General features: G+C 58.9%; 1 protein-coding gene across 1 annotated transcript in view; it reads left to right on the forward strand.

The window, feature by feature from the left end:
* The window catches only part of GALNT14 (polypeptide N-acetylgalactosaminyltransferase 14), a 145,713-nt gene extending 133,109 nt beyond the window's left edge, over window positions 1-12,604 (forward strand). The window contains exons 10-15 of the mRNA XM_056124408.1: window positions 2,192-2,318; window positions 4,096-4,188; window positions 7,201-7,284; window positions 7,598-7,742; window positions 11,428-11,547; window positions 12,434-12,604. Of these exons, the coding sequence (XP_055980383.1) occupies window positions 2,192-2,318; window positions 4,096-4,188; window positions 7,201-7,284; window positions 7,598-7,742; window positions 11,428-11,547; window positions 12,434-12,586 (722 nt within the window). The 3' untranslated portion in view covers window positions 12,587-12,604. The remainder of the gene's footprint in view (window positions 1-2,191; window positions 2,319-4,095; window positions 4,189-7,200; window positions 7,285-7,597; window positions 7,743-11,427; window positions 11,548-12,433) is intronic.
* The last annotated feature ends 556 nt before the right edge of the window (window positions 12,605-13,160 follow it).

Here is a 13,160-nt window from a genome sequence, read left to right on the forward strand (position 1 = left end):
AATTCATACTTCATTTTTTTTGTATACCACACCTCATAATTCACTATTACTGTCTGTGTACCACACCTCCATAACTCACTATTCTGTTGTGTCTAGATACAACAGCTCCATAATTCACTATTCCATTGTGTCTATATACCACACTTCCATAACTCACTATTCCATTGTGTCTATATCACACCTCCATAATTCACTATTCCGTTGTGTCTATGCACACCTCCATAACCCACCCCTCTGTTTTTGGGCTCCTGGGTTGAGGAATCCCTCATCTCGGTAGGGTGTGACATGCCCCCCACCCCCCAGCGTGCTCTGTCCATAAGACTCTCCCTGTCGGGTGACTGAAAACACTCTGTCTGCAGCCACCTGGGCACTCGGCTGCGCATTGCTTAGAAGAGTCCTGTTGGGGCCCAACCTGCAGCACTGCCTGCTCTGCTCATGTGTCAGGGCCTGGGGGCCACCACACACACACTGGGAGGCCATGCAGTGTTAGGGACAGAGCCAGGGGTTAGTGCCTGTCAGGCGTGTGCTCTGCTTAGGAGCTGTATGCCCCCTGCCCTTGCTCCTCCAACCCCAACACATGGGCCTTTGGTGGACATCGGCTTGCAAATCAAGGGGCCATCTCATTTCAGGTTCTGTGTCATTTGGTGTTTTTTAATTAAATATTTTTTAAAATATGTTTTTTAATGAATCACCGTGAGGTGCAGTTATAGACTTACAAACTTTCATGCTCACGTTTCAGTCATACAATGATCCAGTACCCCTCCCTCCACCAGTGCCCATTCTCCACCACCAATGGTCCCAGTCTCCCTCCCACTACCCCATCACCCCGCCTCCCACCTCTGTGGCAGGTGCATTCTCATTTGGTGTTTTACAGGTAGGGGGTTAAGCCAGGGGGGGTGTGAGAGGGATGCTTTACAGCCCACCCCCAGGTTTTTTGTACCCCCCAGGTGAGCCATGCGGCCCACTCTCATCTCCCGAGAAGCGCTGTTTGCCCCTTCCTGGCAGCTGCAGTTCTTGACTGTTCGTCAGTTGGATGTGTATAGCCTGGCTCTGTGCCGGGAAGGGGCACGGCTCTCACCAGGGAGCGGTGACAGGGTGGCTGGCATGTGGCTCTCAGAATTCATGGACTTCCTGGGTGAGCAAGGAGACTGCAGAAGCCCCAAACCCTAAGCTCCATGCTGGGGCTTTTGACTCCTTCCCCTTCGCTTGAGGAAGCGGTGACATGGAAGCACCCCTGGCAGCCCCTCGGCCTTGTGTTTCTGGGGCACTTTAGGGTGTCAACCGCCCATGACCTTAGAGTCCAGGACTTTCCCAGAGACCTGGGCAGAGACTGCGGGTGCCCGGGTCTGGTCTACTGCCCTGGAGGTCAGCAGTGTCGGTCAGGGCAGGTGCTCCCCGCAACCTCCCTCCCCCAGCTGTGCCCCCACACGGAGGGCTGCCTGCAGGAGGCGGGGGACAGACATGGGAAGCAGGGACTGTGTGCCAGCAGCTAGAAGAGACGCGTCCCTCTGACAGGCCTGTGCATCAGGGAGTCAGAATCTTTGTGCCCCCAGCTTTATGGTTCTGTGAGGGGCAGGGGGTGGGGGCTAGTGGGGACCAGGGCAAGGTTAAGAAGAAGAAATTACCTTCATGTACGCACCACGTGAATTGGAACAAAGCTGAGCCCCCAGCTCTGTGCTCCGCCAGGTCCCTTCCCCAGGCTCTGCTCCGGGACCCACAGACAGGTGGGCTGTCGCCCAGTGGGACCCAGCTGCCTCATCTAGGGATCACAGGAACGCAGGCCTGTCTGTGGCATCCCGACTGTGCATCTGCCCGCCTGTCGGGGCATGGACACCCCTGCCCTTGGCGTCTGGACTGGGGCCATCAGGAAGTTCTCGTCTGTTCTCCTGGGCTCCAGGGTAGCATCTTCCCAAAGGCTGAGACAGCTTTTTTTTTCTCCCCACCTCCCACTTCCAGGAAGACATATCTCAGAGGACCTCCTGGTCCCAAACCCCGGGTGACCCCCGAATGTCCCTCCACGGGGGGTACAATCTAGGGGGTGAACCTCTATTCCCTCATTCTCAGACTCCACTCTCCCGGGGCTGAGTGCTTCCTGTTCTCAGTGACAGGTGAGGAAACTGAGGCAGAGCATCCTGGCTTCAGTGGACCTGGCGCCCCAAAGCTGCCCCCTCCCCGGGCCCCTGTCTTGTAGAGCTCTCGTTCCGCACGTGGATGTGTGGGGGCAGCATGGAGATCGTGCCCTGCAGCCGAGTGGGACACGTCTTCCGCAAGAAGCACCCCTACGACTTCCCGGACGGGAACACCAACACCTACATCAAGTGAGTGCGCGACGGGGTCCCAGGGGGCCCGCAGGGGGCCCGGTGCCCCCTCGGTCACTGCGTGACTTGCTTCTCCAGAGGACAAGCTGTGGTCTCAGGAGGTTCTGGTCCCAGGGCTGGGCTCGGGGGTTGGGGTACTCCTGGGCTGCGCCAGGGAAGGCCACTTGACCTGGGTTCGAGGAGAACTACTAGCCCAACTGCTCTCCCCAGGACTCGCCTCTCCTGTCCAGGGCAGGGCAGAGGGGCAGGGACCCTGGGACCCTTCATTCCCCCTCCCAGCCCCCCTCCCCATTCTCACACTACCTCCCCTCACCCTTCACTCTCCCCTTTCCAGAAAATTCCTGTGACCCCTCCTCATCCTTTTCTCCTGCCACTCCCCTTTTCTCTGACCCTCACGCTCGCTCCTGGTCTCAGCCCCTGTCCCTATCAGCTGGGTCTCCTGGGGAAGGGGAGCAAAGCGCCTTTTTGGGGGTCTCCTTCTCTTGGGGTCTCCTTGTGTGCTCTGTCCCCCAGGAGAGGAACGGCTCTGAGGGTTGAGAAAGTGGACACAGCATTGCGGGGGGATTGGGGGGAGACAGAGGCCCCCAGCAGGCCACGGAGTGGAAACTGCAGCAGATGCGAGCACGAAGCCCCTCCCTCCCTCCGGGCTCTGACAAGGGAAAGTGAGAGGGTCCAGGGAGGCTGTGTCCTGGCATCACAGCGCACCCCCCACCCCTGCTCCTGGGAGCGAGGGTGGAGCCTGAGGCTCCAGAACATTCCAGTCTTTGCATCTTGGCCCTGTGAGCCTCCCGCCTGCCACCTGTGGGCCTCAGGCTCTGGGGGGCATAGAAACGTGGGCCCGTTTCCCGGGTCTCATAGGGGCCTTGCTCATTCTAGATCCTTGTGCTTTCTCTCTCTCTCTCTCTTTCTCTCTCTTTCCTCTCTCTTCTCTCTTCTCTCCTTCTCTCTCTCTCCACTCTCCTCTCTCTCTCTCCTTCTCAATTTCCTCTCTCTTCTCTCTCTCCCTCTCCTGTCTCTCTCCTCTCTCTCTCCCTCTTTCTTCTCTCTCTTCTCTCTTTCTCTTCTCTCTCCTCTCTCTCTCTTTCTCTCTCTCTCTTCTCTCTTGGGGCTTCTGCTGCAAACAGTAGCATACTGTGGGGTGGGGGGGGGGGGAGGACGCCCTTTGAAACGGGACCCAAGGGTTCCTTACATAGGTGCTGTCCCTCCTGGCCTGTGATGCTCCACGTGACAGGGCATGTTCTCGTTGGCTTTCCTGGGGACCCGCCTGTAATTGTGGGTGCTCCAGGCTCCTGCTCTCTGCCTGCCTTTGCAACATCCCATTAAAATGGTCACAAAGCACTGAGTGGCCACGGCTGGCCAAGGCTGGGTGGCTTAATTCTCGTACCCTACATCGGGGGCCGGGGGCCATGTGTGTGTGTGGAGACCCCCCCCCCGTGTGCACTCCTTCACCTTCCAGCTATCTGAGGATACAGTCCACCACCGCCTCCTGGTTCTTTGTTTGGGGGTGATTTAGAGGGTCTAATTGTTTGTTTTTGAGAGAGAGCTTCTGAAGCTCCCTTTCTTTCTGCTCTAACTTCTGGGTTTTTTTTCCTATGGGGGAAGAACTTGTCATCAGCGTTAAGATCTTGGGGGTACAGGCCCCTTTGGGTGCTCGTGTGGGGGTGACCCGGGGCTTTGTCGCCTCGGAAGGGTGGTGTTGCTGGCTGGAGGTGTCCCCCTCCCCGGGAACTGTGTTTGAACTGGAGGCCTCCTGTGAGACCCCTCCCGACACCCCCAGGAACACAAAGCGGACAGCAGAAGTGTGGATGGACGAGTACAAACAGTACTACTACGCGGCCCGGCCCTTCGCCGTGGAGAAGCCATTTGGGAAGTAAGTGCCCCATGGGGTGGGCTCAGGGCGCACTGTCCTCTCCCCTCCCCCCCCCCCCCCCCCCCCCGCGGAACAGCCTGGTCTGGTCACACAGTGCCCAGGGGTCAAACCCGGATCAAACCCACATCAGCCACAAGCCAGGCAAGAACCTTCCCCCTTGGGAGTGCCCCTCCCTTGGGGAGTTGGTTTCGTCCCTGGGGAACCACGTGACCCCTTCCTCCTCATGATGGCCAATCTCCACTGCAAGGTCCCCATCAGCACCCAAGCCTGGAGAACCGGGATGGAAACCAGAAAACACTCTTTCCCGTCACAGCTGTGCTCCCCGTGGTGCTCACACCGGCCCCATGCCCAGCTTTCCAGAGGCAGCCGCTGGCTGTGAGGGGGGTTCTGCCCCTCCCCTGCAGCCCACTCCCTTGGAGGCCTCCCCTCCCCGTTACCCCTCGGACTCCGGCCACTCCTCCGGGCTGCCACCCTGCAGCACTGCAGGGCATCTCCAGGCTCTGGGTTGCTCCTGCTCTGCCCATCCTGAGCGCACCCTCCTCCCTCAGCCCTGCAGTCAGCTCCACGGGTACCCAGGAGAGGCAGGAAGACAGCACCCCCTCTGCTGCCTGTGTCTGGACATGCACCAGCTCTGGGGGAAGGACCTCATTCACACCCTTGGGTCCCGTCCCCCGCACAGCCTGCATTTGGCAGAGTGATGTCACCTATGGCGTCATGGGACATCCTTCCTGTTCCCAGGGCCTGGGCGTGGGTGAGGAGCTGTGCTCGATGCCGATTCCGGAGTCCTGAGGGGGTTGGGCCACACATCTGTGAGGGGAGTAGGAGGAATGGGCCGAGCGGGGCTGGGCTGGGCTCTGGCACCCGGGCAGCTGGGGACATGCAGACCTGCCCCGCCTCTCTTTCTGCCCACCTGAAAATACCTCCAGCACCGGGTCTCTGCCTCCTGCCGGCAGCCTGGCCTGAGACCCACACACTGTGAGAACATGAGTCAGCCACCATCGCTCCTCCATGCCCAAACTCTCCGACTCTCTCCTGTCTGCGTCTTCATCTCTCACGCTGCAGTTCTCCCACATGGTCACTGCACACACGCACACGCACACCCATGCACACATGCACTCAAATACACACATACACAGATACATTATATACGCACCTGTGCATGCTCGCACAGACTCACACACACACACATACACTTATGCGCAGTCATGGGTACACATGTGGGCACTCACACATGCTTATGGTCATGCATGTGTGCCCTTATATACCGTTCGTACATAAGCACATGCCCTGACACTCACGCATCCATGTACACACATTTATACATTCACATGCACAAGCTTATGGGCACACATGTGTGTGCTCATATATGCTCATGCATGGACAAATGTGTGGACTTAAGCATGTTGTACATACACACACACACACACCCACACTCACGTGTGTGCAGTCACAATACAACACATATTGTGAGCTGCATACAACCACAATACACCCAGGCTCAAGCACTCCTGCATACACATGTAAGTCCTCACATTCATACACACATGTACACACTCGTGCATTTAACCAGGCTCACACATATGCACACGCATACACATTCTCACACATGTATATACACTTACGAAACATGCACACATACGTGTCTACACAGAAATGTATATGCGTATTCATGTGCACTCAGGGCCACACTTGTGCTCACAGAGCCCCAGACACACATGCACACACAGTGCTCTCACATACTCCCACACACACACATAGTCTCACGTACGTGTGCATGCATTTGTGTGTTGTGTTGTGTGTGCACAGATTTGTGACATGCACTCATGCAACACACATGGAGTCACGGATACACATGCACAGATGCTCAAGCACAGGCCCACAGTGCTCCTTCACACTTCAGCTCCCTGCTAGGTTGCTGTGACGAACGACTCTTCTCAGCCCCGGCACGTCCCCCCACACACATTCATCCCCTGGACTGTCTCCACACGCACACACACGCACTCAGCCTCTGGGCTGCCCCCCACCCACACACACACTGACCCTCTGGGCTGTCCCCACAAACACACACTCAGTCCCTGGGCTGTCTCCACACACTCACCCCTAGGCTGTCCCCACACACACAATCACCCTGGGCTGTCCCCCCACACACACACTCAGCCCCTGGCCTGCCCCCACACACACACAAACACATACACTCAGCCCTGGGCTGTCCCCACACACATACTCTCCCCTGGGATGGCCCCCCGCCTCTGCTGGGAACCCCCTTTCTGATTGGTCTAGCGCAATTTTTTCCAGCCCTGCCCCTTTCCTTCCTGTGCCCTCCCCCGCAATTCCCCGGTTTCCCCCTGTGGCCCCTTGGATGTCCCGGGGGCCGTATGGGACCATACTGGCTGAGCATCACAGGTCTGCATCGCATCTACTTTTCCTTCCAGGCACCAGCTGCAGCTGCCCCTCCCTGCCCGCCACCAACCTGACGAGCAAGGGCAGGTGCACAGCCAAGGTGCCCGCCCAGCCCCTGTGAGCCCCCATACCCACCAAGGGCCGCCATCACTCGTCTCCTTCCTGTCTCAGATGCTTGCAAGCTCCCGCCATCTCCCGTCCTGTGGCACGCAGTGGGTGCTCAGTAAACATCGGAAGAGCCCCACCTGCCCGGGCTCCATGTGCGGCCCCAAGGGGCGCATTCCTGGGGGTGGAGGACAATTGGGGGGCATCTCAACTGCAGAACCCAAACAACATTAGTGGCCAAGAACCCCAGACCCCCAGCAATGAATTATTAGTCCCATGCTCAGTGTTTCATTTTTAATGGAAAGGAGAGTTCCCCAAATTCCATTTTCAAGTTAAAGCCAGCCCACTGCGTGGTGGTGGTGGCGTGGGCAGGGTTCCTGGGTTTCCCGGGTTCGGTCTGCGGGGCTCACGCTCTGTCCAGGTTGGTTCCTTTCAGGCCGATCCAAAGACCACGGGGGTCTTGGCGCTTCTGGCCTTGCCCCAGCTGTGTTTTGTCTCTTGCCGCAGCATCGAGAGCAGAGTTGACTTACGCAGGAATCTGCGCTGCAGTTCCTTTAAGTGGTACCTGGAGAACGTCTACCCTGAGCTCAGGTACTTGTGTGACAGCAGCTGCCCTGGACGGACCGGGAGGAGGAGGAGGGGGAGGGGCACAGACCCTCGGACTGAGCTACCGCAGTCCTGCCCAGTGCTGTGAGGGGAGGGCCTGGAGGTCCTCACCGGGGCCACTCGCCTCCCCCAGGCTGCATCTGTGCAGGTCAGTTGCAGGTCATGGTCACTCAGCCGGTTGGTCCAAAACACCAGCTCCGGCCACCTCGCCACCCCTGCCCAACCGACCCCCTGCCTCTGCCACCAGTGGCACCAGCCCCGGGGGCACTGGCTTATGTCTCCTGTGGCTCTCATCCAGGGTGCCCACTGACGCCTCCATCCAGAAGGGCCTTATCCGGCAGAGGCAGAAATGCCTAGAGGCCCAGATGCAGGACGGCCAGCAGCTGCCTGACCTCCGGCTGAGCCCCTGCATCCAGACCCCAGGCCAGGACGCCAAGGCCCAGGTGAGAGATGAACCCGGCCTCCACAGGGTCAACAGGGCGAGAGATCAACAGATCACACACACACACACACACACACACACACACACACACACACACAAGTAGCCTGGCCCCAGGGGTCACCCAGCACCTCCATCCACTGCCCTGAACCAGTCAGGACCCCTGTCTGTCCCCTCTCTGTCCGCACAGCCTGTTCTCTGACCTCTCTCTGCCTATCCCAGATCTGGGCGAACCACGAGAACCTCCTCAGAAGGTCTTCTGGCACCTCACACCCTGTAGATGGCAGGTCACCGTCCTCCACGCTGGAGACGGCTGCTCTGCCGGCCAGTCCAGCTCTGTTGGGCCCTCGGACTCCCCCTTCCCTGCAGGCAGCAGGTCCTATGCTTTCTGCCTGCTTACTCACTCGCTCCCCCCACCCCCCAGCCCTCACCTCCAAGGAATGTTCTCAGAGGTTCTCTCACCCTCACGCTGCTCCTGAAGATGGTTCCCTGTCCCCAGCAAGGACGGCCACCTCTGTTTGAGGGACTGTGTCTTCATCTAGGATCTTCATTTAGGATTGCGTTCATTCATTCATTCATTCATTCATTCTGTCAACTGGTGTTGATGCCCCGCCGTGCTCGCTGGGGGAGAGAGGAAAGGCGGGGGTGAAGGCTTCAAGGTTTCCGCCCAAGATCACTCGTGCCGAAATGAGCAAGTCGGCCAGCTTAGCTTCCTTCTGTGCCTGGGAAAGGGGGTGCCCCGGAAGGTGCTGAGCAAGGGTGTGTGGGGGGGGGAGGCGGGGGAGACAAGGAGGGGTCCTGGCCACCCGGGAGAGGAAGAACAGCTTGGGGTTGGCGGGGGGATGTGTGGGGGCACGTCCCATCCCTTCCCAAGGGAGCAGGTGGGTTTTGACCTCAGGCGGGGAGGGTACGAGTGCCCTGAAGCTGGTATGCAGCTGAGTTTTGCACCTGGATCTCCTGTCCAGACCTTTCCCTCCAGCGCTGGACACCCTTCCCTGCCCAACTCGGCCCTGTCCTGCCCCCCCACTCTCCTGGCTCAGGGAAGGGGCAGGAACTGACCAGAGGACTCATTGAATGGGGGCTTGGCTGGTAGATCCCAGCTCGAAGCAAGGGTCTCCAAAGGCACTGCTGGGGCCAGCGAGGAAGGTAGGCCATGGACAGGCGGGATGGCCATGTGCACAGGGCTGAGATCAGCCCAGGAAGGTGGGGGTCCAGGGTCCCACCCCGCTGATGTCCACTTGGGCTTTTCGATGGATTAGGGATCTTTGGTTTTGTTTGGAGGTCACGCCCTGTGGTGCTCGGGACTTATTTTTGACTCTGTGCTCAGAGATCACTCTTGGCGATACTCGGGGGACCCTGAGTGATGACAGGGCTCAAACTGGGGTCTGCTGCATGCCAGGCAAGCTCCTTCCCCGCTGTGCTATCTCCCCGCGCCCTGGACTGAAAGCACATCAGCGACTTAGACAGTTCCCAGAATCCCATGCCTGCTGCCGAAGGTAATGTCAGCCCCAGTGTGGGAGAGAGCTCCACCCACCCGAGGCCGCTTTTCCTGGGCAGCAGGGCCTGCCGGGGAATACCCACTCCCACACTTAGAGGAGCTCTTTCCAAACTCCACACACCTTTCCCTCGGAGCAGCTCTCCTGAGTTGCTCGTGCAAAATCAGTCTTCCTTGCATGTCCTGAACATAAAGACAGTCACACTTTCTTTCATTTTCTAAAAAAGAAAAAGCCAAAGGAAGTGGCTCCGAGCTGGGTCCCAGCAGCCCTGCGTTCTGCAGCCCAATGGCCCTCCCCAGGTGGGGCGGACACTCAGGCGTCCTCAGAACTGAAAGGAGACTCAGGCTACGGTGTCCTGCAGCTCTGGTCACAGCCCTGTCCCCGCCCCCAGCCAGCCCACTCCTCACCTGTCCCCTCTGTCTGCTAGTCCCAACCCACTTACCTACCTTCCTACTCCTGCCCTGTCCTTCCCACCCTTCAGGAAGCTCCTTGCTGGTCCATGCTGAAGCTGTCAACCTGGAGGTCTTACCCGTAGGGTCTGACGGGGCCCCGCCCTCCAGAACTTTCACTTATCACACCGGGGCCCCAGGTGCAAAGTTAAATGCCTCATTCCAGTTTGCAAGGTTCAGGAGTGCGCATGACCAGGACCCCACCAAGTCCAGCCCCGAATGTCAGACAGTGGGGGTTGTAGTCACATACTTAAGCGTGTCCTCACAACATGGAGGCACGGACGGAAGGAGCTAGAAATGCAGGACCTCAGAAGTGAGTCTCACCGGGTCCTACCGAAGGAGCCCCTGGACTGCCTGCTCAGAGGCCTTCAGCCAGGAGAGCCAAGCCAGTTCTAAGCGGTCCGCACTGCCCTCAGGAAGGCCTCTGGATTACCTCCTGTGGTTCCGGCTGTGTCTGCATGCACTGGGGCTGGGGACTGTCTTTGCCGTTCCCCAATGGAGGCTGCCGCAATTTCCAGCACTCCGGAGCAGAGGTCAGGCTGGCCTGAGCAGGCCCCTCTGCTTCCGGAGTGCATTTGGACGCCCAGATTTCTTGAATCAACCATTCATCAAGGCCGCAGGGGGAAAGCCAATACCCCCTGCGTGCTTCTGCCCCAGCCCAGGGCTCTCCGATCCCCCCCCTTCCTCCCCTCTCCGCAGGAGGCCAGAGCACCAGGTCCTCCTCCGGGAAATGGTGAATGATTTCCATGCCGGGAAAGCACAGCTAATGAATGTCTCCTTAATGCAGGGGCTTCCATCCCTGCTCAGCTTTCCCTGGGGTGGGGCGGGGAGGAGCATGGTCCTTCCCATGAGGAGTTCTTCTCAGGGTTCTGACAAAGAGTTGCCTGTCCATCGTCTTTCGGGAAGCGGAGTGAGCAGGCAGCTCTTATCAGAAGAACTCTGCCCCTTCATGCACATACACACACATTCACACATGCACACACACACATGCAAGCATGCACCCATACTTACACATGCACAACACACCTACACATGCACACATGCACACATCTACACATGCACACACACATACAAGCATGCACCCATACTTACAATGCACACACACACATGCACACACCTACATATGCACACACATGCACACATGTACTCGCATGCACACATACCTACATACGCACACACGCCCACACGTGTCCACCCTCAGCCCCTTCTCTTAAAAGAGGAATGCCCGACTGAGCTTGCCCAGACCGGGAGCCCTCCCAGCTCCCATGTTTGATCAGTTGATGCTCTTCACATCCGAGAGGCAGCGCACTGTGTCGTGGCCATCATGAGCTCATTACGGGACTTCATTCTAAGATGCACGTCCACGGTTCACTGCAGACCGTGGGGCTGGGTAATGAGGTGCAGCATGAACCCCATCTCCTTTCCACGCCGGGACTGGACCCGCAGCCTATTTTCCATATCAAGGGCCTGTCTAAGGGGCGGCCGGAGCCTCTGCGGCCCTGCCTGACCCTTTCCCCTCCTCAGGCCTGACCTTGGAGGACAGCCGGGGCAGAAATTTCTGTGGGGATGGAGGTGTGACTCCGTGTCTGTGCATGGCATTGTCCCAGAGATGCTCATGCCTGCGAGGACCACCCCCACCCAGAGCCCCAAACCAGGCAGGGGGTCCAGGGTGCACTGCCGAATGCTGACTCCGAGAAGCCTCCTGATGCTGCCCCCCCCGCCCCGCCCCGTGCTCCTCCTGCAGATCTGGGCCTTCACCTACACCCACCAGATCCTGCAGGACAGCCTGTGTCTGACGGTCGTCGGCCTCTTCCCCGGCGCCCCCGTGCTGCTGCAGCTCTGCAGGACGGGCGACGACAGGCAGGTAGGTGCAGGGGCCCCGCGGGGAGAGGGGGCATCTGAGGCCGTCTCTGGCCTCATCCAGTTGGCGTTGGCCATGGTCAGCAGCTGTGGACACCTGCATGCTGGTCCTGAGCTGGCCAGCCTTGCTCCCGCCCTCCTGGGATCCTGCGGCAGGGCCTCGGGCAGACGCCCAGGTGGGCCTAGGGCAGTGCCCGCAGGCGTTGGCTCACCAGCACTGGCCTGGAAACCCAGGTTCAAGTATGGGTTTAGTGCCTGTCAGGCTGTGTGGCCCAGGGCAAGTGAACAACCCTCTCTGAGCTTCTCTCCATCACCGAGAAGCAAATCGAGGCAGCTCCCTGACGGGTGCAGCTGGCCTGGCCCTTTAGAGCACCTTGCTGAGGTGGACTCTGTCACTGCTTTTGTCCTGGGAGGCAGGCAGGGGAGGACACTGGAAGCACTCTCCCAGCTGCTGGGTGCTGAGTAGGGGAGAGACAAGTGCTGGCCATGATTGAGGTACGTATGACCGACTTGTCCCACATTCTTGGCCTGATGCTTGGAAAATTATTGCCACCTGATGAGTGTTTCCAGCAAACATACTGATTTGGCTTTTACGTTTTTATTTTATTTTTATCCCACTTACACACACGTGCGCGCATACACACACACACACACACACACACATACACACACACACACACACACACTACCTGGCAGAGCATCTCAGTGCAATTCTGTCCCCTTGGTGCCTGTGATGTCTCGGTGACAGCCTCAGACGTGCTACACTAGAGCCGGGCTCATCTCTCTCTCTCTCTCTCTCTCTCTCTCTCTCTCTCTCTCTCTCTCTTTCTCTTTCTCTTTCTCTCTCTCCTTCCCTCCCTCCCTCCTCCCTCCTCCCTCCATCTCCCCAGCAATGGACCAAGTCGGGCTCCCACCTGGAGAACAAGGCTTCCCAGCTGTGCCTGGACACCGACCCCCTGGCCTCGGAGCACAACCGGGAAGTGGTGGTCAACCCGTGCGAGACCTCGGTCCTGAGCCAGCACTGGGACACGGGCAGCTCCTGAGGGTCCCCCTCGGGGCACCCCCAGCAGACACTGCAGATGCCGCCCCCACCAAGCCTCTGAGCGGGCAGTGGGACAACCCCCGGACAGGAGCACTAGAGCACGGAGACAAAGGTGTCGACCCCAGCGGGATCCTGGAGCCCTGCCTGCTGTCAGCACTGTCCAGTTCCTGTCCTGGCCCGCCTTCCCCCAGGCGCACCAGGAGCCGGAAGGGACGGGCGGGAGGACATTTTCCTCCGTCCCACGAGAGGCCAGAGGGGAAAGTGTCCCCGACCCCTCTGCACCAGGGCTGACCCTCCAGGTGACAGGAGCTTTTGTGGACGCCAATAAAGGTGGCTCTTGAGTTTTCCCCGTGCCCTGGATTCTTTCCGAGTGGCTCAGTGGGTTGGCAGTGGGTGCAGAGGGTCAGAGACACAGCTGGGACAGGGCTGTCACTCTGGGCCACCGCCCATAGGCTGTGCAAACAGAATCAGACCCGGATCTCAACTGAAAATCTGAGGTCTGTCTCTCCCGGGAAGTGACCCTCCATAAGTCCAGGTCTGGGAGCAGGTTCTCTGTGTCCGCCTGACCCCCTCTG

The sequence above is a fragment of the Sorex fumeus genome, unplaced genomic scaffold, assembly GCF_029834395.1.
Source record: "Sorex fumeus unplaced genomic scaffold, SorFum_2.1 ptg000006l, whole genome shotgun sequence".
In the NCBI taxonomy this organism is placed as follows: domain Eukaryota; kingdom Metazoa; phylum Chordata; class Mammalia; order Eulipotyphla; family Soricidae; genus Sorex; species Sorex fumeus.